At 50.5% G+C, this 21,575-nt stretch overlaps 7 protein-coding genes across 7 annotated transcripts; 3 read left to right on the top strand and 4 right to left on the bottom strand.

Moving 5' to 3' along the window:
- Window positions 1-420: 420 nt before the first annotated feature.
- Asppvi_008873 (uncharacterized protein) lies at window positions 421-4,413 on the top strand (the record flags this gene model as incomplete). Its single annotated transcript, XM_043304738.1, has 1 exon — window positions 421-4,413. The coding sequence occupies one exon, from the start codon at window positions 421-423 to the stop codon at window positions 4,411-4,413; it is 3,993 nt and encodes a 1,330-aa protein (XP_043160673.1).
- Window positions 4,414-5,695: 1,282 nt separating this feature from the next.
- Asppvi_008872 (Pet127 family protein) lies at window positions 5,696-8,385 on the bottom strand (the record flags this gene model as incomplete). Its single annotated transcript, XM_043304737.1, has 5 exons — window positions 5,696-7,364; window positions 7,426-7,489; window positions 7,548-7,719; window positions 7,774-8,115; window positions 8,179-8,385. 5 exons carry the CDS (start codon window positions 8,383-8,385, stop codon window positions 5,696-5,698), a joined length of 2,454 nt encoding a protein of 817 aa, XP_043160672.1.
- Window positions 8,386-9,401: 1,016 nt separating this feature from the next.
- Window positions 9,402-12,002, top strand: ade1 (bifunctional aminoimidazole ribotide synthase/glycinamide ribotide synthase; the record flags this gene model as incomplete). Its single annotated transcript, XM_043304736.1, has 3 exons — window positions 9,402-9,681; window positions 9,758-10,285; window positions 10,351-12,002. The coding sequence occupies 3 exons, from the start codon at window positions 9,402-9,404 to the stop codon at window positions 12,000-12,002; spliced, it is 2,460 nt and encodes an 819-aa protein (XP_043160671.1).
- Window positions 12,003-12,887: 885 nt separating this feature from the next.
- On the bottom strand, window positions 12,888-14,785 carry act1 (actin ACT1; the record flags this gene model as incomplete). Its single annotated transcript, XM_043304735.1, has 6 exons — window positions 12,888-13,118; window positions 13,195-13,966; window positions 14,042-14,072; window positions 14,286-14,341; window positions 14,602-14,632; window positions 14,779-14,785. 6 exons carry the CDS (start codon window positions 14,783-14,785, stop codon window positions 12,888-12,890), a joined length of 1,128 nt encoding a protein of 375 aa, XP_043160670.1.
- Window positions 14,786-16,980: 2,195 nt separating this feature from the next.
- fes1 (Hsp70 nucleotide exchange factor FES1) lies at window positions 16,981-17,699 on the top strand (the record flags this gene model as incomplete). Its single annotated transcript, XM_043304734.1, has 2 exons — window positions 16,981-17,382; window positions 17,451-17,699. The coding sequence occupies 2 exons, from the start codon at window positions 16,981-16,983 to the stop codon at window positions 17,697-17,699; spliced, it is 651 nt and encodes a 216-aa protein (XP_043160669.1).
- Window positions 17,700-18,503: 804 nt separating this feature from the next.
- On the bottom strand, window positions 18,504-19,227 carry Asppvi_008868 (UPF0220 family protein; the record flags this gene model as incomplete). Its single annotated transcript, XM_043304733.1, has 4 exons — window positions 18,504-18,567; window positions 18,629-18,726; window positions 18,796-19,056; window positions 19,129-19,227. 4 exons carry the CDS (start codon window positions 19,225-19,227, stop codon window positions 18,504-18,506), a joined length of 522 nt encoding a protein of 173 aa, XP_043160668.1.
- Window positions 19,228-19,657: 430 nt separating this feature from the next.
- On the bottom strand, window positions 19,658-21,087 carry Asppvi_008867 (uncharacterized protein; the record flags this gene model as incomplete). The annotated part of the gene is made up of 2 exons (XM_043304732.1): window positions 19,658-20,976; window positions 21,036-21,087. 2 exons carry the CDS (start codon window positions 21,085-21,087, stop codon window positions 19,658-19,660), a joined length of 1,371 nt encoding a protein of 456 aa, XP_043160667.1.
- Between the last annotated feature and the right edge of the window lie 488 nt (window positions 21,088-21,575).

Below are 21,575 nucleotides of genomic sequence, written 5' to 3'. Positions count from 1 at the left end.
CTTCCCCTCAGTCTACGAATTGCTTCTCATGGCGCCTTGACGGACTGCTGTATGTTCCACCTCTTCTTCTCCTTTCCCTCTTCTTCCCTCTCCCTAATTAGTCTGCTATTCCCTCGTTTTCATTCTCCCATCTTCCCTGCTCCACAGGACCACTGGCTAAGCTAGTTTCATGGTCCAAAAAATCATGCTCTCACTATCTACTAGTAGCCGGTCTTTATCCAATATGCATGCCCGTCATTACCATGTGGTGACACTCAGCTAACTTGGTTCTTTTGCGCTTCTCTCCTAGTGAGAACGACATCGATGTCGTCGGTGTGAGGATTTTTCACTCCTTTAATAATTCACTTACACTCGTTATTTCTCTTTTTCTACGTTTGCCTTGGATCTGAACCTATTCCAATTTATCCGCTCCTCCCCGCCATGGCCGACAGCTTGGGGAAGAAAGAGCGCAGAAAAAGCCTGAGCGTGTTTAGCCCGTCATCGACGACCTCAATTCTATCCGGTTCCGCAATCACCCACGATCGATCGCCCTCAGATGATGTCAACACTCTCAAGAAGAAGAACCGACGAAATTCCGGGTTTTTTGGTGTCCGGAACACCAGCCCAGCAAGAGCTCCGGGCAACTATGCTCAGCATTGGCCCAGCGCGGTCGAATCGGAATCAACGGCAGCCTGCATAACGTCGACACATACAATAATAGTCCCGGAGACCACTCGTTCCCGGCGTAAATCCCTGCAGAAACGGCGCACGTCTGTCTTTGGTTCCCTACGATCGCTTCATTCACTGGATGACGACGAAAAGTCTCTCGGGCGCGTAAAAGGTTCCCCCGTTGACGATGAAGACGCCTTTGCGTCTCGAAACGGAATCGGTTCGGTCATTCTGCATCATGGGGCAATTCAGACAACAGGGGGCATGTGGAGGAAGAAAAGTCAGTACCTGGTCCTCACGGATACACATCTCGTTCGGTTCAAGAGTCAGAGCAAAGCTGCGGAGATGTTCTCCTCGATCCCTGCGTCCTATACGCGGTCCCCAGCAATGAATCGCCAATCAATCGCCTCAATTAACTCGTTGCAAGAACCCCAGCTTGCTGCTCCCAACGATGCCTCTGCGGGGATCCCTCTGAATAGCATCATCGCAGTCTACATGTTGGACGACGGGAGGCCTTCGTCAATGGTCGAAGTTGCCTATCTGGATGAGCGGCTGCACAAGGCTGCTTTCATCCAGATGCAAACGCCAGATCTTCAGGAACTTAACCTGTGGATGATAGGAATTCGTTCCGCAGCGGAAATGACCCGTAATGCGGATCCTCTACCCTTCGACCAGAAGTCGATCGAGTGCGTGGCCCGGATGCTCGAATACGAGAGAGATTATGACCCTGAAACATTTCGTATGTTTCGGGTCATCCAGATGGCCTCCAGTAGCAAGTCTACTACACGGGCCTCATCGGATGACCTCACCAAGCTTTCCCCCACCGGGTGCTATCTCGCCTTGGGTTCGCATAAGCTTCACTTGATACCTTTGCACAAAATCTCCAGTCGCTCTTCCGTTGTTTCGATGTCCGATCTGGAAACCGCAACATCTTTCGGCTTGATGAATCTGACCAGTTTATCAATGGAATGGGGTGACGATAGCCTCCACCTGACGTTTCGGCTTCCGCTTGGCAAACCATTCTCGGTTTTCCTAGCTTCGGTACATTCGCTCGAGGTTGCTTTCTGGATAAGGCAACAGACGGAGTTTTTGCGTCCATTGTGGCTCCGGCAGCCATACGATTTTATTGTGCCTCGCGATTTAAACCAGGAGAGCAATTACCCTCCTGTCAGCTTGGACGAAGACTACGGTTGCTTTGATCGGACGCTGGTCGCCTATTCCGCCAGTTATGATATCGACACCTCTAACATTCGCTATACGATTGATATGCAATGTGACAATGCGCCCTGCTTTAGACTTTTGCCGCCCGCTTCCCCCCAGCGCCAGAAATACACGGCGTTAGAGCTCATTGCGGTCTTACGAGCTCTTCGGTACAACGAGTCTTTCTGCTCTATCTCATTTAGTAGGGTCAGCTTGGATGCGCTCCAGAGTGTTCGTGATTTCCATGGAGTGGACAAAGACGCTTTCCTCACTCGCTCCGGCTCTCCCATTCACATTCCCGGCCAAGAGGACTTGTCAGTGTTGTCGCAAGAGATTCGCGCGTTGGCCCTGAAAAGCACGTACCTCAAACGGCTTGATTTTTCCTACACGTTGAGCCGCACGCCCAGGTCTGATAGTGAGAGTCACGATCCAGGATGTGGAATCCCTGAAGCCCTTTTCCCCATCTGCCGCCGGGAGCTCACGAGCGTCGATTGTGTTGCGCTCAACGGAATTAGACTCGGAGATTCAGATCTCGACTACTTAGTCGACGCTGCCTCGCAGAAAGGGAGTCATTTACGTGCATTGGAAGTAGGGCACTGCGGCCTGACCGTTCACGACATTGATCTTCTTCTTTCGACACTCGTTACTCAAGCCTCTACGCTAGAGGCCATTGACCTTTCTGGTATACAGGGCCGTTTGGGTCCCAACTTACTCCAACAGTACCTCGGGCACTTTAGCAATCTGAAAAAATTTGATCTCTCACGCATCTCCCGAACTTCGGGCCCGGAACCGCTGATCAGCTCGGAGACTCTCTTCAGATGGCGGCTGCAGGAGCTTTCTCTGAGTGGAACTGCAGTGAATAGAGAGACTGTCGATGCGATAGCTACTTATCTGGCCTGCGATCAATCTCGCGACCTACGGGTACTTCGGCTTGACCAGTGTGGATTGACAGGGCAGGATGTTGCCATCTTTCTACACTCAATAGCTGCGGTTGGTGCGCCTCGGGATCTGCATCTTTATGTCAGTGAAAACCGCCTAGACCTTGGTTGTTCGTATCTTTTCGACGCCATATCTCAAAACAAGACACCGTCGCATCTTTCAATGAGGATGATCKACTTTAAGCGGGAAGAGCAATTTCAAGAACTCGTGGAGGCTCTCAGAATAAACCGTACCCTGAAATATCTCGACATCTCCAAAGCTTCTCTCCCGTATGACGCCGGACCGGAGACGTGCAGATCGCTACAGTTGATGTTCGAGGAGAACAACACATTGGAAGACCTCGATATCAGCGGAGAGAGTGCACACTTGGATGTGGCACGGTTTGGAATTGGGCTCAACCTGGCCTTGACCGGCTTGAAAAAAAACAAGTCCCTCAAGGTCTTGAAGATAGAGCACCAGAAACTTGGATTTCAAGGCGCGAGCACTTTGGCCTCCGTGCTGGAGGAGAACGCCTGCCTGCGGGAGGTCCACTGTGAGAACAACGACATCAATTTGCAATCGTTCACTGTCCTGGTCAATGGGCTCCAGCGAAACAGGACAATCTTGAATCTCTCTTCCATGGACCGCGACCGGGTTCTGTCCCTCGATAAGTTCCGGCGGGAGATTGAGAACGTGAAGCGTGATCTGAACCACGCGCAGAGCTCCACTACGAGCTCTATTCGCCGCTCGATCCACGCTGCCATCCATGTCAAGAATGCGACGGTTGGGAATAAGCTGTCCAAGCATTCCTCAGCGGCAAACCCTACTCGTTCTATGGCCTCGCCATCTTCGGGCTCAGCGTCGACCACCGCCGTGCACGCCTCCCATGTAACGGATCACGATGTCGAGATTATTCTGCAGTCTCTGAATCAAAAATGGGACTCGGAGGTTGCGCGTCTGCGTCGCTATCTCTTTCGGAACTACAACGTGGCCAATGGAATCGACAATGGCTACGACGATGCCGCTAGTGATGGTCGGCCGGCTACGGCGGCTAGCCTTGGGACGATGCTGGATAATTTGAATCTGAGTGATTCGGAACTTAGCGACGAGAAACCTACGATATCTCAGACCAGCTTGCAGGCAACACCACCATCTGAAGCGAAGTTCGACCCTCCGACGCCTTCAACTGCCAGTGCAGAAAGCAAGGGCAGCCATCTGGACATCTTCAAGAGCCTCGACGCGGATAGTGGCTTTCGAGCCGAACTGGGCGATCGACCACAGACAGCTGGTGTCGTGCTATCGCACCACGGGTCCGCAGGCTTGCCACCAGAGTACTCTACCTCTAATGCACCCTCGGCGCGCTTGGCCGTTCCGGTTCCTGCAATCCCATCAGTTGCAGTCAAACCTAACAGCGTCCGAAGCACCCGCAGCTCGAGCTCCGTGTCCACAAGCGCGGGTACTACAGGGAGTTCACGTAGTACATACGGCGCAGCTTCCTCCACCCTAAGGGACTTCCTAAGCAAAGGCATATCAAAAGATCGGCGCGGTCTTGATAAATTGAAACCCGGGCCTCTTTGTGTCTCTAGTGATGCACCTCCCCAGCTGGATTGGACACCGCCTCAACTAGAACTACGCGGGTTTCGGTAGATGATGGTATCCACAGCCCCCCAAAGCTGCGAAGTTTGATGAGCTTGTCTGGGCTCGCTTGAACTCATGCATCATCTTCCAAGCCGGTTCTGGGAAACCTCCATTGAAACCTCCATTCGAAAGGACACATTATGAATTATGCAGCACAAGTTGTTCCTGGATATCCGAGATCAGTTTCTTTTCTTCTTTCATTTCGCTTCTTTCTTCGTTTCTCTCCCTTGGCTGAGCCTGCCTGTACTTACAATCCAACCCATCTGTGATCTGAGCCATTCACCGCGCTCATGGAAGCGAATTCGTGGATCACCATGGCTGCATATTTTTGAACACTATTGCCTAGACCAATTCCCTCCTAACTTCTGCTCCTTGCCCCCTTTTTTTTTCGCATTTTTCCTGCTTTCTTTTGGCGCCTGCTTGATTTTCAACGGATATCCCTTCCGAGTCATTCCTGCTTTTTTTCCCTTTTTATTTTTGTTTCCTTTCAAGGCGTCTACCAAAGGCTGAAGGTGAGCATCACGCGGATCTGCGAGTTTGGCGCATAGACTTGGTGCGCGATTTATCTCATTTGTTTGTAACAATCTACTTCTAGCGCAAATGCACATCTCCTCGGCGTTTTGCTTTTCACTCTCTTCTTTCCCCGTTTGCCGATCTTTGTGTCTTTTTCCTTTTACGGCATGGAAGTCTGATGATCCTAATTGATAATGTCATAGAGTTGTTGTCTGTCTTGAAAGCTGCGTGCTGTCTCGAGATAAGGCTCTGTTGAACACTATGATATCTTTTTCCTACGAATTCAGTATTTAGATAGCATTCATGTATGAATATATGTTCTATATTATCAATTCTTCCCGTTTCAGATCTTGAAGGTGTTGTAGTTTCAGTCACTGAACTGTTTTCTCTTTAATTAGAGTTTGTTCTGCGACAGGTGCCATCACCAGCGCAGTATTACAGGACATAGCTAGAAACACAAGAGATTGCCTTTCTGGCACTAAAGTAAGAATCAGAAGGTATCTTAAAATTAGCCCGAATTGTTCAAAAATTGTGACCAAAAGTACATGTTTATACAGTGAGTTGTACAATATTACGTTGCTTGAGAATAGCCATAAACGCCGTCATATAATACCAAAGACGCAGGCCGGGCACCTAGAAATGCAGGGCGGTTTCTCCTTCTCTTGGAACGGTGGCCGAAGTATACATCAAGGGAGAAACCGAATGACAAGCTCAAACCCAGAAGGTATATTAAAAATGCTGAATGTCGCTACCGCACGCGGGATGCGAAGACGATCGACTAGACCGCATMGCTCAGAACGACGATTCCTCGCTGCCTGTCGAGTGCGTCCTCCTTCTGGCGGAATTCGCGGCCCCGCTGGGAGAGCTCCCGCAGTTTACGGATATATACATTGGCCGCGACGCCGCTCTCGCTCTCTCCGCGGGTTGCAAGGGCCTTTGCCCGACGGTTCTGGCATGCAGTGTATAAGGATTGCGCTTGCGGCTGTTTCACCTCGGTCAGCTCCCACCGGACCGTCCACTTGTCGGACGCTGTGAAATTGCTCGGCCGCTCGACGTAGTGGCCGTTCATTTCGCTCGTGATCATGAGGGTCATGGCAAGCAAGTCCCGCGGCGCTCCCTGAGCCTGCTCCTCGGATGCCTCTTGAGACTCCGAGGCAGGCGATCCGTCTGAAGTTGCTGATGTCTCTTGATCGACATTGGATGTAGTGGAAATTTCCTCCAGTGACCCCTCTTCCTTATCGCTCGATTCATCAGTCTGGTCCTTTGCCGAAGTGGTTGACTGGCTTCCTGCTTTGAGATCTGATTGCGCGCGTGTAGTAGGTTTTATGCGCTCTTCTGAGGGTAGGTTGAGAATGCGTCGCTGGTACGCCTCGATTTCCTCCTGGTTCTTTGTTTGAATGGCGTGGATTTCGTCATCAGTGACTGGCTCGGCGAAGATATACATGAACGGCGTCTGCGCATCTCGGGTCTCAAAATGGAATCGCAAAGACTTCTTTGGAAACTTTTTGGTGGCTTTGTTAAGGATCTTGTTCCATAATGCTAGACTGAGTTGAAATTCGGTATCGCCCAGCGAAGTGTCGGACTGACCGTGCAAAGTCTGGTCCATTTCCGGCAAACTGACGTACTGAAATCCAAAGATACGCTCAATATTATGGAAGGCGACGAAGATGCCATCCATACGACCAATTCGTACTTGGAGAGAGTACTTCAAGAATGCAGCTCGAATCATGTCAAAGAATTCGCGCTCGTACGACTCGTAGCCGCCGAAGCGATGCCGAATCTCGTAACCAAGGCCATGTTCAAAGTTGCGTACGTCCATACGGATGGACACGACCGCTCGGGTCTTCAGATCGAACATTCCAGTTCCCGGAAGCCTGGGATCATAAGCGTCCAATTGGGATCTCATGACGAAATCGCCCATTGTCGAATAATGGTAGGCCTCGGGGATAGCCTGTTCTTCTTCCGAAGAAATTTTGTTCGTACTAGTCCTCCTGTATCGCTCAAAATCCTCCTTGGGCAGAGTCAGGAGTTTCTCTAATGACTTGCCAAGGTTCATCAGAATGTTGGCAGAGTCAAACTCTTTATCGGCATCAATGGCGTATATACCGTCTTGATACCGGAGAAACATGGCTGCCGGCGCTCGCAAAAGGCGTGTAAATGTACGCAACTTATCTGGAAAGCCCTGTGACATATTTCGGGCGTCGATTGGTCTCCATGCAGAGAGCAGGTAATGGAAATGAGAAAGTACCGAGGTCATGCTCGACGATGAACCCACGTACTTTTTCTTCTCTTTTGCTGCAATTCGCCGAAGAGTCTCGTCCCTGGATGATGTAATGTATTCCTTGAGTGCATCAAAATCGAATTCAGTGACAGGCATAATGGAGCCCAGATACGGATCGAAGTTGAAGACGCGGGATCGAGGGTCACGGAGATGATAGACACCAGGGCTTAAGGAACAAAACATTAGCTCACCCTCGTGACTTGAAGACAAGGTCGGAAGCAACTTACTTGAACAAGACTCTGTCAAGACCGAATGACAATCGAGGAACCGGAGGGGTCTGAATTTTCAGAGCTTTGCATCAATGAGCTAAATACTCTGAAGTACGTTGAAGGAGGAATAAAACACGTACGGGTGATAGACAACTCTTCGGAACGCAATACACCAGAATGTCGACCTGGTGCAGAGCGCGCAACCGCCGACAAGGTTCGGACGGGCTCTCTGGACCTGGGAGTAGTACCTCTGCAATCCAGTAGAGACACAACCGACTGAAGAGAGGACTGAAGACGGGCAGTGCTGTCCTCCTAGACTGTGGGTCAGCTACAGAGCGAACTGCAAAAAGAAATGCTGTAACTCACATCGTCTTGGAATGGAGCGCCTGGATTCTTTGGTTTCGCTTTTTCCAACGCGGAGAGCTCATCTCGCTTGATCTTCGCCATTGTCTGTACTTTCCCAATTGGTGAACCAGTGTCTGGTGCAGTACTTCCGCGTCTCCTTGTTGTAGTTTCCGTAGGTACCTTGTCGTCTTCGTCGCGAAGCATTTGGATGATCTGTTCCTGAAGGGACTGAGATGCGCGGTCATGGCTTGAAGCTATTCTGCGAACAACGGAGTCTGCGCCATCCTCTAGGCCCTTTCTCTTTTTCTTCTTCTTCGTTGGGGGGGAACCGTCCTTGGGAGAATGGAAAATCAGCAGCTGGATCTAGGAGTAAAGCGAGTCTTCGGGCGTAGCTGGCTTCAGAGCCAGTACGAAGAAGAAAGATACCTTATCGGAAGTTGCACGAGCGCTTGAGGCGCTCTTCGCAAGAGTGCTTCCATCGGAAGCCTGGCCATCGCCAGATTTATCGCGTGATAGAGGCGAGCTGTAGAACTGGCGCAACCAGGGACGACCTCCGAGTCCCTGAGCTAAACAGGAAAAGCAGACATGTTCGTGGAGAGGGTCTTTAAAAGACCGCAGGGAGGTCCGAAACATCCAGTCCAGATGTATCGCAGAATGCTTGCCGAGCAGTTAAGACTGTCCGCTCAATTGATTTGATGTGTGGAGGTCAGTCAATGCTGTAAACGCGAGATCTTGAAGCGTCCATAGGGTCTTTTTGGCTTTTTCTGCCGGTTGGCGCTCACCGCCATTGGTCTACTGATAACAGATTCAGATAGGCGCCGATGAAGATGGTGTACGGAGTAGCTCTCTATGGGTGGGCGATGATCTTCGCCCGGTGCTTTTGTCCTTGAGGGAGTGACTGTTTGAAAGAATTAATAAAGTGCAGATTGGCATCTCAAAGCTGCTGTACGAATTCAGGATATTACTCAGTGATAAAACTGCTACGTGCATGAGTAGTAATAGTGTAGAGGTCTCTGGAACCTCTTTGCACCTTCAGAATCTAGAGTACTATTGAATATCTCAGTGACAACGCTTCAAATAACGACAATTCCACTGACTATAGGGAGCAATTGATCGGAGACATCTCCTGGTATAGCCATCGGAAACTGAGGGCAATCAGCGCATCGCCAAATCCGGGGTCGGAAGGGAAAAAGAGGGCCCGCCGGCCCGCGACGAGAAAAAAAAAGGTGCGGTGCCTTTTGGGAGAATCTGTGGAAAGCTTCTTTTCCCAACAGCCACATTATCTGCTGTCAACGCAGTTTGGTCTCAAGTCAATTCTCTCAAGAGGTGAGCAATTTCTTGCTTTTCGTTATCCTGGTGTCGGTCGTGATTATCTTGTCCATCCTCTGCCAATTGTGAACATGCGATGAGTGAGGGGCACTAGCTAGGTGCCCCTCCGAGCGGTTCATGATTGTCTGTCGTCGATGGGTGCTGATACGACCCAATTTTTCTGCGCTGGGAACATGATCGTACTTTATCTCTGAATATGACTGCGCGTTTGGTCTGGCGTCAGAACAATTGGAGAAATTACAGCCTTCCTCACGACCTTCTCGATGCACCGCTAACATGACTCATACCTTTCAGGTTTGCTCGAGAAAACTGCATCCAAGATGGCCCAAGAACAACTGCGCGTCCTTGTGGTCGGCAACGGTGGACGCGAACACGCGTATGCCTGGAAGCTGAGCCAATCTCCCCTCGTCGATATCGTCTACGTCGCTCCAGGCAATGGTGGGACTGCTCAGGGCGCCTCCAGCAAGATTACCAACGCCAACGTTAAGGGAGACGATTACCCTGGCCTTGTGGAGTTTGCGCAGAAAAATGGTGTCAACCTGGTCGTTCCTGGACCTGAGGCGCCCCTTGTGGACGGCATTCAAGGCTATTTCCAGGCAGGTAGGTGTTTGTTCCCTGCCAGACCCTCTGGGTGATCCTTGATAGTATGGGACATGCCTACTGACGTCCATGACAGTCGGAATTAGATGCTTTGGGCCTTCCAAGGCTGCAGCCCGCATGGAGGGATCCAAGACCTTCTCCAAGGACTTCATGAAGCGTCACAACATCCCCACCGCCGCATACCAGAACTTCTACGAATATGAGCCCGCACGTCAGTACCTTGACTCTGTGAACCACAACGTTGTCATCAAGGCAGACGGGTTGGCAGCTGGTAAAGGTGTCATTATCCCTCAGACCAAGGAGGAGGCCCACAAAGCGCTTCGCGAAATGATGCTGGATCATCAGTTTGGAGATGCTGGTAATGAGGTTGTTATCGAGGAGTATCTTGAGGGTGACGAACTCAGTATCCTCACCTTCAGCGACGGCTATACAATTCGCTCCCTTCCTCCTGCACAGGATCACAAGCGAATTTTCGATGGTGACCAGGGTCCTAACACCGGCGGAATGGGCTGCTATGCTCCAACTCCCATCTCATCAAAGGAGGTCCTGGAGGAAATCGACCGCACCATTGTGCAGCCAACAGTTGACGGCATGAGAAAGGATGGTTCGTCCGGTTCCCACCCACTTCGAGCTTTGCCGGATGTATGCTAATAAGTTGGATGAAATCAGGCTTCCCCTTTGTGGGTATCCTCTTCACCGGTCTCATGATGACCAAGGACGGCCCTAAGGTCCTCGAATACAATGTCCGTGGCGGTGACCCGGAAACACAGACCTTACTTCCGTTGCTCAGCGATGATACCGATCTGGCCCAGATCATGATTGCCTGCACTGAACACTGGCTTGACGGTGTGGATATCAAGATCAAGCCCAACTTCTCCACTACTGTGATTGCCGTAGCGGGTGGTTACCCCGGCTCCTACGCCAAGGGTAAGGCAATCACTCTGGATCCGGCCCCTGAAGACACATTGATCTTCCATGCCGGCACGAAACTTTCCGGCAACGAACTGCAGACCAACGGTGGCCGTGTTATTGCTTCCACCGCTACTGCATCCACCCTCGAGGAAGCACTCCGCAAGAGTTACGCTGGCATTTCGACAATCCACTTTGAAGACATGTTCTACCGCAAGGATATTGCGCACCGTGCCTTCAGACAGAGAGACGCAGCTGCTTCCCAACAGCAGCAGTCTCTCACCTATGCCTCTGCTGGTGTGTCCATCGACGCTGGCAATGATCTCGTCAACAAGATTAAGAGCTGTGTTGCTCGTACGAAGCGCCCTGGCACGGACGCAGTGATCGGTGGCTTCGGAGGACTCTTCTCCCTTGCCGCTGCCAACTCTGCCTACCACCCTGAATCCCCGACTCTGATCGGAGCCATTGATGGCGTCGGAACCAAGTTGAAGATTGCCCACGCTGTCGGTGTGCACGACACCGTGGGAATCGATCTGGTTGCCATGAACGTCAACGACTTGGTTGTCCAGGGTGCTGAGCCCCTTTTCTTCCTTGACTGCTACTCTTGTGGCAAGCTGGACGTCGAGACCGCTGCCGCCTTCGTCACCGGCGTCGCGGACGGTTGCGTGCAGGCGGGCTGTGCCTTGATCGGCGGTGAAACCGCCGAGATGCCAGGCCTCTTTGTCGACGAGACCTACGACGCCGTTGGTGCCGCCGTCGGTGCCATCAACACCACCGGTAAGAACGCCCGGCCTATCCTGCCGGTCACCTCTGCCATGCAAGCCGGTGATGTCCTGCTCGCGTTGGCCTCCTCTGGCCCTCACTCCAACGGATACTCGTTGGTCCGCAAGATCGTCGAGAGATCCGGACTGAGCTACAACGACCCTGCCCCCTTCGCCATGACTTTCGCTTCCTCTTCCTCCGCCTCTCTGACCCTGGGCCGAGCCCTCCTCACCCCTACCCGCATCTACGTCAAGCCCATCCTGAAGGCTCTGTCAATACCGCCCTCCAACGGCGCCAGTGGTTCCTCCGCCATCAAGGGTCTCGCCCACATCACCGGTGGCGGTCTGGTCGAGAACGTGCCCCGCATGCTTCCTTCGACCCTCTCGGCACACATCAACGTCTCCGCCTGGCAACTGCCCCCCGTCTTCGCCTGGCTCAAGAAGAACGGCAACGTGAGTGCCACCGAGATGGCGCGCGCCTTCAACTGCGGTGTCGGCATGGTCATCGTGGTCGAGAAGGGATCCGAGGCCGCGGTCAAGGAACTCTTCGAGAAGGAGGGTGAAGTTGTCTACCAAGTCGGTGAACTTAAGCCCCGGCAGGACGGCGAGGAAGGCTGTGTACTTGAGGGCTTGCAGACCTGGGATGCTTGAAACTGCTTCCGAAAAATACAAAAGAATCCGTTTCCCTTCTTTGTTACGTACTATATCTTACGACATGCTCTCGGAAAGTTTTGATTATCTATATTTTCGTTGACGACAACTTGACTTGCCTACTACATAAGTGATGATGAGGGATGAATGTCAATAACACCTTAGGTTGGGTGAAAATGCACTTATAGAATGAATACGAGCAATACTCACACGTCTATATATTCCTGCAAGTACACCTACTTGGATTCTAGGCCTGATATCATGAGGTACCACTGCCAACCACCGCCAGCAACTGCTTTTACTGGCAGGCACGAGATCTAGGCTGTGACATCATATTATAGAACAGACTACGAGAGGTATCTCTGCACCTCTGTACTCTAACAGCAGCTCATGCCAGCACCGAAGAGTCAAGTCTTCCAGCGATACTTCGAATTTCGGATTGTGGAAGACAAAGAGCAGGCCCGGAGATGAGAACGTCAATCGGGTAAAATATGGGAAGCAATAGGATTCAAACATGCGCTGAACTATACGAGGACTGTCACCGCACTGTCCACAAGACCCCATGTACACTCCTTTTACACTGCTCCCTTTAATCGGATACCACTACTCCTTCTGGCCACATTCTGTGAGCCGTCAGAAATTGCCGGTACACCGAGCAACAAGCATATCAATGGTAAACCATCTCTATTTCACGACTAATATAAAAAATTCCTTTTCCAGGCAATCTTTTCCTCATAGTGCGAGCAGAGAAGGCCTGCATGTCACCATTCCCTCCGTTCCGGTCTTTTGATACAACAGGACAGTACGAGCGAAGAAAAAAACCAAATGCAAGAGCTGTAGCCCGGTCAGCTTAGTGAAAGAATATTGAAGAAAGATCGTCATACCTTAGAAGCACTTGCGGTGAACGATCGAAGGACCGCTCTCGTCGTACTCCTGCTTGGAGATCCACATCTGCTGGAAGGTGGACAGAGAGGCCAGGATGGAACCACCAATCCACACAGAGTATTTACGCTCAGGAGGAGCGATGATCTTGACCTTCATAGACGAGGGAGCAAGAGCGGTGATTTCCTTCTGCATACGGTCGGAGATACCGGGGTACATGGTGGTACCACCAGACTAGAGGGAGAAGAAAAATGAGCACGCAGTTGAGAAAAGACGGCATGAGCGGAACAGAAAAGGCAGGAAGACTTACCATGACAATGTTACCATAGAGATCCTTACGGACGTCGACATCACACTTCATGATGGAGTTGAAAGTGGTGACGTGGATACCGCCGCTTTCCAGACCCAGAACGCTAGGCTGGAAGAGAGCCTCCGGAGCACGGAAACGCTCGTTACCAATGGTGATGACCTGCCCATCGGGAAGTTCATAGGACTTCTCCAAGCTGGAGCTCTGGGAGGCAGTCTGAATCTCCTGCTCAAAGTCGAGAGCGACGTAGCAAAGCTTCTCCTTAATGTCACGGACGATTTCACGCTCGGCGGTAGTGGAGAATGTGTAACCACGCTCAGCCAGGATCTTCATCAGGTAGTCCGTCAGATCACGACCAGCCATGTCGACACGAGAGATGGCGTGGGGAAGAGCGAAACCCTCGTAGATGGGGACAACGTGAGTGACACCGTCACCAGAGTCCAGGACGATACCGGTGGTACGACCGGAAGCGTAGAGGGAGAGGACGGCCTGGATGGAGACGTAGAAGGCGGGAGCGTTGAAGGTCTCGAAGACAATCTGGGTCATCTTCTCACGGTTGGACTTGGGGTTGATGGGGGCTTCGGTCAAGAGGACAGGGTGCTCCTCAGGAGCGACACGGAGCTCGTTGTAGAATGTGTGATGCCAGATCTTCTCCATGTCATCCCAGTTTGTGACAACACCGTGCTCGATGGGGTATCTGAGGGTGAGGATACCACGCTTCGACTGTGCCTCATCACCGACATACGAGTCCTTCTGGCCCATACCAATCATGATACTGCATTGGAAACGTCAGCGACCTTGATTCGAGCTAGCGCAACAGCTCAAAATTAGAAAAAGGGGGGTTATTTACCCATGGTGACGGGGACGACCGACAATGGAGGCTATCTCGCAAGTTAGCATTTAATTTATCAAATTAAGCTGTCGCGCACGATGATTCAGGGAGAGGAAGGCGCCAGGAGGGAACAGCCACCCGACGCAAGGGCAACAATTGACACATCCCCTGGCGACAACCTGCAGTGACATTCAAGGGATGACACATGGTAGGAGGGGTTGACTCGGATGTCTAGCATTATGGGGGTGAGGGGTTGACTTACGGAAGACAGCACGGGGAGCATCGTCACCGGCGAAACCGGCCTTGCACATACCCGAACTACGAACCAAGCGTCAGTACAAGATACGAATTATTGCGTTCATCATCTCAAGAGCATTCTCTCTCCGCTTTGAATAGAAGGAAACCCAAGTGAAGCACTCCGAGAGAGGCAACCGATGCCAGCGCCGGAAGGTGCAAAAGGCGCCAGTTGAGCGACCGAGAGCTCGGACGGTCAGGAGGCTCAGGAGCGGGATTCCTTGGATAAACAACGCCCAAGTCGAGAGAGAACCATCAATAATGCTGAAGACGAAAAAACATACCCATTGTCGATGACGAGAGCAGCAACTTCTTCTGTAAATTGGAACGATACAATTGTCAGTTGTTGTTCGCTATGAGAGTGTAAAGCAAGCGAGCAGGAGGGGGACGGTGGTGGAACGGGGGGTGGTTTGGTGGCAGGGAACCCAAGCAAAGCTGTTGAGGTGTCAGAAACAACGTACCTTCCATGGTGACAGAAATAGGATTAAGACGAAAACTACAGAGAAGAAAAAAAGAAAATTAAAGAGAAGAGGAAGAGAGATAGACGATGGAGGGGGAAACGAGATAGAGGGGAGGTGGATGGAAAGTTGAGTTTGTGAGTACGTAAGTTGGGAAAGGCTGTTGTGTAGGAGGGAGAGAAGTTCGAAGTAGGGGAGAGAGAGAGGAGAGAGAGCGAGAGAAAGGAAGATAGCTAGCTGGCTGGCTGGCTGGCTGGCTGGGTTAGCGGTAACCGTAACTTTGTAAGTAAGTGGTATTGGTCGGGGGTGGACGAGAAGGAGAAGGGAGAGAGGGGGCTAAAAGGGAGTGGACTAGTGTGCTGTGGTGGGCTTGGACTGGACCAAGGAAAGAAAGCGAAGAGTCAAGAGGCTAAGGTAAGGTAGTCCCAGCTGCACCACCCCAATCTTAGTACCCTTTCCTTTTACTAAGAGTGGTGTTATGACGATGATGATGTTGATTCTTTAACCAAAACAGGTGGTATCAGTATGAGTGTGGTCTTGACAGTGATGATGTTGGTGTGTTTGGATAAGAGGCAAAAAGGGTCGTCGGGTTTGGTGCCGCGTCGTATAGGAGGATGTCCACCGCCACTAATACCCTGATAGGTATTTATACCTTAGCTACAGAGAGACCATGAAGAATATTCAGACTACAAAGGTGATGCCTATTTGAAGTTGAAAAATTATCATGATCAGATAGACTAATGCTAAATGTTCCAGAATACTGCTGCCTCTGATGATGATGCGGCTGCTTATGAATGATGCTCGGTAGAGTAAGTCATCCAATGCCGTACTCCATGGAAGTCTAGAAATTCCGAAGGCAGAATCATTTATTGCAACCAGAAAGGAAGCATTTTGAGCAGTGAGTGGTAAAGCTTAGGTGGCCTTTCACGAGACCAGAAGGATGGCAAAAACAATTGCGCATGCTTCGTGGGGCTGATCCCTATCCAAGGACCAGAAATAGATGTTCAATGCCTCAATAATCATAATCGGAAGCTTGGGAACGGTTCCTCCTGTCAATGGGCGAACCAGAAAAAGGGTTCATCCTCATCCCATAAGCTAGATTACCTTACCGATCATCGAGTCCTAGGCCTAACCCTGACTCCTCCTGGATGATGATCCTACAGGTAGGCTTCCACATACCATTAATTGCAATATGTTGGTACGCAGTACTCTTCTAGTACATTTGAATATTCTGATGATTGGCCATCGCAATATGCTACAGAACCCTACTGCACGTACTAGTATCGCGTTTTCTCTTGATCTTCTACCAAGTACCCTGTAAGATTAGGTCATAGCAGTCCATCACTGCGGACGACAATGTTAGTACCGAATAGTCTCCGGACTCTATTGTTATTACTGACTCCATGTGCATGAGTGCCTGACTGACCGGTCTTAAATGTCAATGATCTTCTGCATTCTCCTATCATCATGAAGAGACGGAGATCTAGTTCTGGGCTCACCTTCTCACTTCACCGCCTTTTGGGAGGACTTCAAATCCTCCATTGAACAGGGGCAACATTGGAGATTCAATCCCTTCTCATATGCATCTAATACACACAAGTGCTTGAGACCGCTGAAAAGGCACACTCAAGAGATCTTTGTTGAATTTCGAAATCCATAAATTCGCCGCAGGAACAGCCCGTGGCCATATCAGCTTCCAGCCATATCCCATCGCGGGGTTAAGCGGCGGATGGCGGGGCAGCTTCCAGTAGGTAGAGCAAGTTCTAAACAGCCATCATACTGTCCTATATTAATGATCCACGGCTAAAGTATACTGGTGATCTTGAAACTATGCCCTCAAATCTCAATCCAAAATGTCCAATCCGTCCTTAAAAAATGGCTCTATGCAATTAATTTTCCTTACTGGTGTCGTGCTGTGTAGGTGTGGAAGCGGGTGGAACGTCCATGAATCATCTCGATTCGTCAGAGCAATACCGCCGCCCATCTAGAGAGGTACTCCAAAATGAGGCGATAAGAAAAATTATCTGAGACACATTTTCTTCGTCATAAAGATTACCTTACTTTCAATTTAAATCCATTCAATTGAATTCCAATCTAATATCTGAATATATCACTGTCATACATCAATTGCTATATTCTGAGCGAGCACACCCTCCAGGGACCGCAGTTTTCAACCCTAGAGCAAATCACTTTCAGATCATCACCATGGACCCCAACATGAACAATCTCCTCAAATGGAGTATCGAGAACTCAACCTCAGCACAGCAGGCCGGCGATTCCAATGGCGCTGCTCCCGCCCCTACCTCTCGCAGCAATCTGAACCCGGAGATGCTCTCCGCTCTGTTCGGAGGCCCCTCAGATGCAGACCTCATGAAAGCCGCCATGGAAGCGCTTCACTCGGACGAAGTCGATCTTGAGAACAAGATGATCGCATTCGACAACTTCGAACAGCTCATCGAGTCCATTGATAATGCGAACAATCTGGAGCCACTAGGTCTATGGACGCCACTCGTGGAATTGCTCAAGCACGAGGAAGCCGAAATGAGACGCATGGCCGCCTGGTGCATCGGAACCGCCGTGCAGAATAACGAAAAAGCGCAGGATAAGGTACGTGCTTTGTTCAGGCTTGCTTTCAGTTTTATTGTGGAGAAATTACTAACAGGTCAATTCTCCAGCTCATCGTTTTCAACGTCCTCCCCACCCTCGTCGCCATGTCCACCTCAGACCCGGAACCCGCCGCTCGCAAGAAGGCAGTGTACGCCATCTCTTCCGGAGTCCGCAACTACCAACCTGCCATGGATGAGTTCGTCAAGCACCTTCCCGAAGGATATACTCGCGGAGAAAAGATCGATGCGGCAGATATGGATGCTATTGATGCCTTGCTGGACAAACTCAGGGCTCACCCGTCCGAAGTCTCCGCCTGAACCTACATCAGCATTGCAATTAGACATACTCCCTCATTCGCTGTGATGCTATCACGCATGTGAGCTTCACGACCCGGATGAATGTCTCCGATAGAGGCAGAAATACCGTCGTCTCTGCCACCCGCCATTACTGCGCGTGGTCCCGCGTGTCTGGGTTGTCGGTGGGCGACCACCGGGCTCGGTTGTATAAAAACATGAGTAGCTCCAATTTGAGCGAGCTATGCTTGGCGGAGTGTCATCCTCCTACCTGTATATCAGCGCGAAGTCAAAGCGTTGAGCATGACTCCGCTAGGCTGCTACGTTTGCACTTCGGACCATGGCTTCGAGGGACGAAGCTTGAATGCTGCTTTAGTGCAGATTATGACCACGTGCTGCGTGCATTGTACGTGTATATGGAGAATATAGATCAATAACTACAAAACAAGATTAATTTTCTTTTTGCGTCAGCTTGCGTAATCTTCAATGCTTTCAGAAAGCTCGCTGCCTGGCCTTCGGCTAGGTACCCTTATGCTAATGCCTAGAGCACTGTATTACGTGCCCAATGATCACTTTCAATGTGCTATGCTACTTATCTTCTCTACGCGACGATCTCGTGATCTTCGAAATTCCAATTCTAGAACAATTCATCAAGTATAAACATAAACATGAGCATAGGCATGCCAGGCTGAAAGTACAAAACACTTCAATTACGAGTGCGCCAGTCCCATGGAAACAATATAATGAACTGCTGCGACGCGCTGGATAAGCTCCTACTCGTACCCAGAACACGTCGAACAACGCACGAAATCCAAAACCAGTCCATGGCTACAACGCGAGGTTGTAGGTGTAATCATCCTCTATGTTCTGCGAGATCCATAGAACAATAGTACTGTAGCAAATCAGTCAGCAATCAGACAGATGTTGAAATGCTTGGAAACGCATCAACAAACCTTAGCATGACCAAGCCATTGGCGACGACATTGGCGATTCCAAAATACAGCGTCGGTAACGGATATTCCTTGATCAGATATTTCAAGACCATGACCGTCTATTTCCATTTCCAGTCAGCACTAGTCCTCGATGTCCGCAGCAGGAGCAAAGAAAGGAAGAGACGAACCACACTCCCCGCCAAACCGCCCGCCAGAAGTGCAAACCCCAGGAACAGCACAAACCGCGCCTTCCAGGCCACTCCGCTCCCGCTGTAGCTGAAGCTATCGGCCTGCAGCCGCGATTTCTCAATCGAGTTGATCACCAACATCCCGAGCGCCGAGCAGATGCCAGGAATCCAGTCAACGAACTTGACGTGCACCTCTGACCCGTTGCGCGAGCTGTGTGAGAATGCGGCCGCATCCACGAGGAAGAAGAATCCAAGGGAGAACTGGTCGCAGTATATGGTCAGTCACTCTTGTGCTGCATTGCGTTGCGTCTAAGAAGACGGGGTCTAGCTCACCAAAGCTCCCGACGTGTAGACGCCCGCACTGCGGACGGTCGAGTTATTCAGCCATTCAGGCTTGGACCATCGGAAGAGACGGTTGTTGGAAACTTCCATTGCGAGGTTTTGTCGGAGTCAAAAATGCGGTATCGAGTAGCTGTGCTATAGCTCCAACCGTAKGCGTAAAAAGTACGTATATTTGCTCAATCGGCATCCGGATGCGCAGCTATCTGGGGTTATGATGCAGTCAGTGCCCGGAGCTCGGAGATTCACAATATCCGACATATGGCGTAGCGCATGATGCATCCTTGCCTATTCTATACCTTTAGAGAGGATTATGTCGCCAGGCATTTAAGACAACCAATCTGAATTCGTTGGATTTATTTTTTGCGAATACTGCTGTACAGTGAGTCAGGTAGACGGTTACAGTCTACAAAAAAGCTCAGAATCATAACATTGAGACCCCGAATCTAAAGTAGACCATATCAATTGCCTCAAGATCAATTATTCATGACATCGTATCTCGTTAATCTGTACCAGACAGATATCAATCCTCTTCACAAAATAGCCTCAAGAACTCGTCTATATATGTCATTGCCTTTTCTTTGTCTAGCAAAGGCGGAAGGTCCTTTGCGGCCCCGTCGGCACTGGAGCATTGCTTCAGATACTTGCGGAGGGCAAATGTTGATGCGCGATAAGTTGCATGATACATCGCCTTGAACTCATCTTCGTCGGTACTAGAGTTTGCCCCTACTTCCGTGGACAGATTCATATCGGAATCGGTCCCAGTGCCATTTTTGGCTGTGCTTGTAGGTCGCGATGAGCGATTGAAGCCGTACAATCGCATGCATGTCAAGATCGTACGAGTGATGGTATTTTTATTCTCGGAAATAATGGTTTCGGCATCCTTAGGTGTCGCAGAAGGCTCCAGTTTGTCGTCCGAAGACGGCAACGCCGTCGAGTGTTCCCTTCGGGAGTTAGATTCCACTGGATTCGGGGTGCTCTTCCGCGAAGCAAAGTGGCTTCTGCGGCTGCTGGGTCGGGAATGTTCATTTCGAAGATCAGAGGGTTTGAGGGGATGCAGATTGGCTCCAATGGACAATGACCGCGACCGCTGAAAGGCTATCTTTTCTAATAATGGCAGCGACGGTTCCTCGGACTCACGTTTGATTCTGTAAGTCTGTAGATGCTGGGAGGGATGAGAAAGCGAGCTGGCCATCAATTGGGAGACTGCCTCCCCTCCTTTCTGTCGCACTTTCCTGTGATGCTGAGCAGCTGTCTCAAACAGCGTAGCAACTCGTTTACGCTTGGGACTGGGTGACCGAATGTCGGGAAGAAATTCAGCAAATCGTCCATCGCTGGCAAGCCCGTCCTGATCTCGCGGTGGGGAACAAAGAGCCTGAGACTTTGTGATGAGGGACGAAGAGAGCGGGGTCGCGTAGATTCTCAGTTCCTGCTTCTGAACATGAGATGCATACTCATACGGCCCGGGAGAAGACGAGATAGGTGGAGTAGGTGGCCGTTCAACTGAGGCTGCGCTTGACAGGACACCATGGACCAATAGATCTGTTGTAACGAGACCAGAGGCCTTGGTTCGAGGTGGTCTGTTGATACTGAGAAGGATTCCAACAGGACATTGAAACGTCTGGAACTTTTCTAGTTCCTCCTCCTCCAACCATACGTTGCCCAGCAATTTGCTCTTAAGCCATTGTGATGTTTCGACGTCAGCTGTGTGTACTTCAAGGCTCGGTCCAGCTCTCGCGTAAAAGGGTATCAGTGCGGGATTAACGAAGCATCGAAAGGCCAAGCTTGAGTCTTTGAACGTATCCGACTGCCAAGTCGACGTCTGGTCGATTAGACGTAAACCTGTGAATTCGGTAGTGAGCAGCGCGCAAAGCAGATGGTCCAGACGGGTGAAGCTGTACCTCGAAGCAGAGATTCCCTATCCAGCGCAATGGATCCAGACCAGATGTCCATTGTAGAATATTTATAAGCCCCGAGAATCACATATCTTGCCAATGTGAAGATTCGCGGGTACAGATACAGGCGCACTTTGCTAGGTTGCTGTAGTGGGAGGTTTCCACCTGCAACACGACGCGCTCTGGATACCGGCGCGAGGTCACGTGCTGGCTACTCCGTCTATGTAAACTAATTAGTCACTATCTGGAATCATACCTAGAAACTAATACGGTGCGAATATGTTGCATAAAATTCAAAAGATAATCGAAGCTCAAGTCACAGCTAGGGTTATTATCCAAGAAATACCGTGGCAATGCTCTATATAAACTTCGCATCGGCTATAGTACACCGTTCGTATCGCTGACAAAAGCAGGGTCAAATGAAACAGGCTGCAGTTCATGAAACTTCACATAAGAGTAACCGTAGGTCAAATCAAACGGGAGAAAAAAAAACACTCGTCACTTGTGATGAGCCAGTGCCCTCGGACTGCACAGAGGTTTATGAAC

The sequence above is a fragment of the Aspergillus pseudoviridinutans genome, assembly GCF_018340605.1.
Source record: "Aspergillus pseudoviridinutans IFM 55266 DNA, scaffold_6, whole genome shotgun sequence".
NCBI lineage: Eukaryota > Fungi > Ascomycota > Eurotiomycetes > Eurotiales > Aspergillaceae > Aspergillus > Aspergillus pseudoviridinutans.
This window is presented reverse-complemented; position numbering and strand designations above follow the sequence as displayed.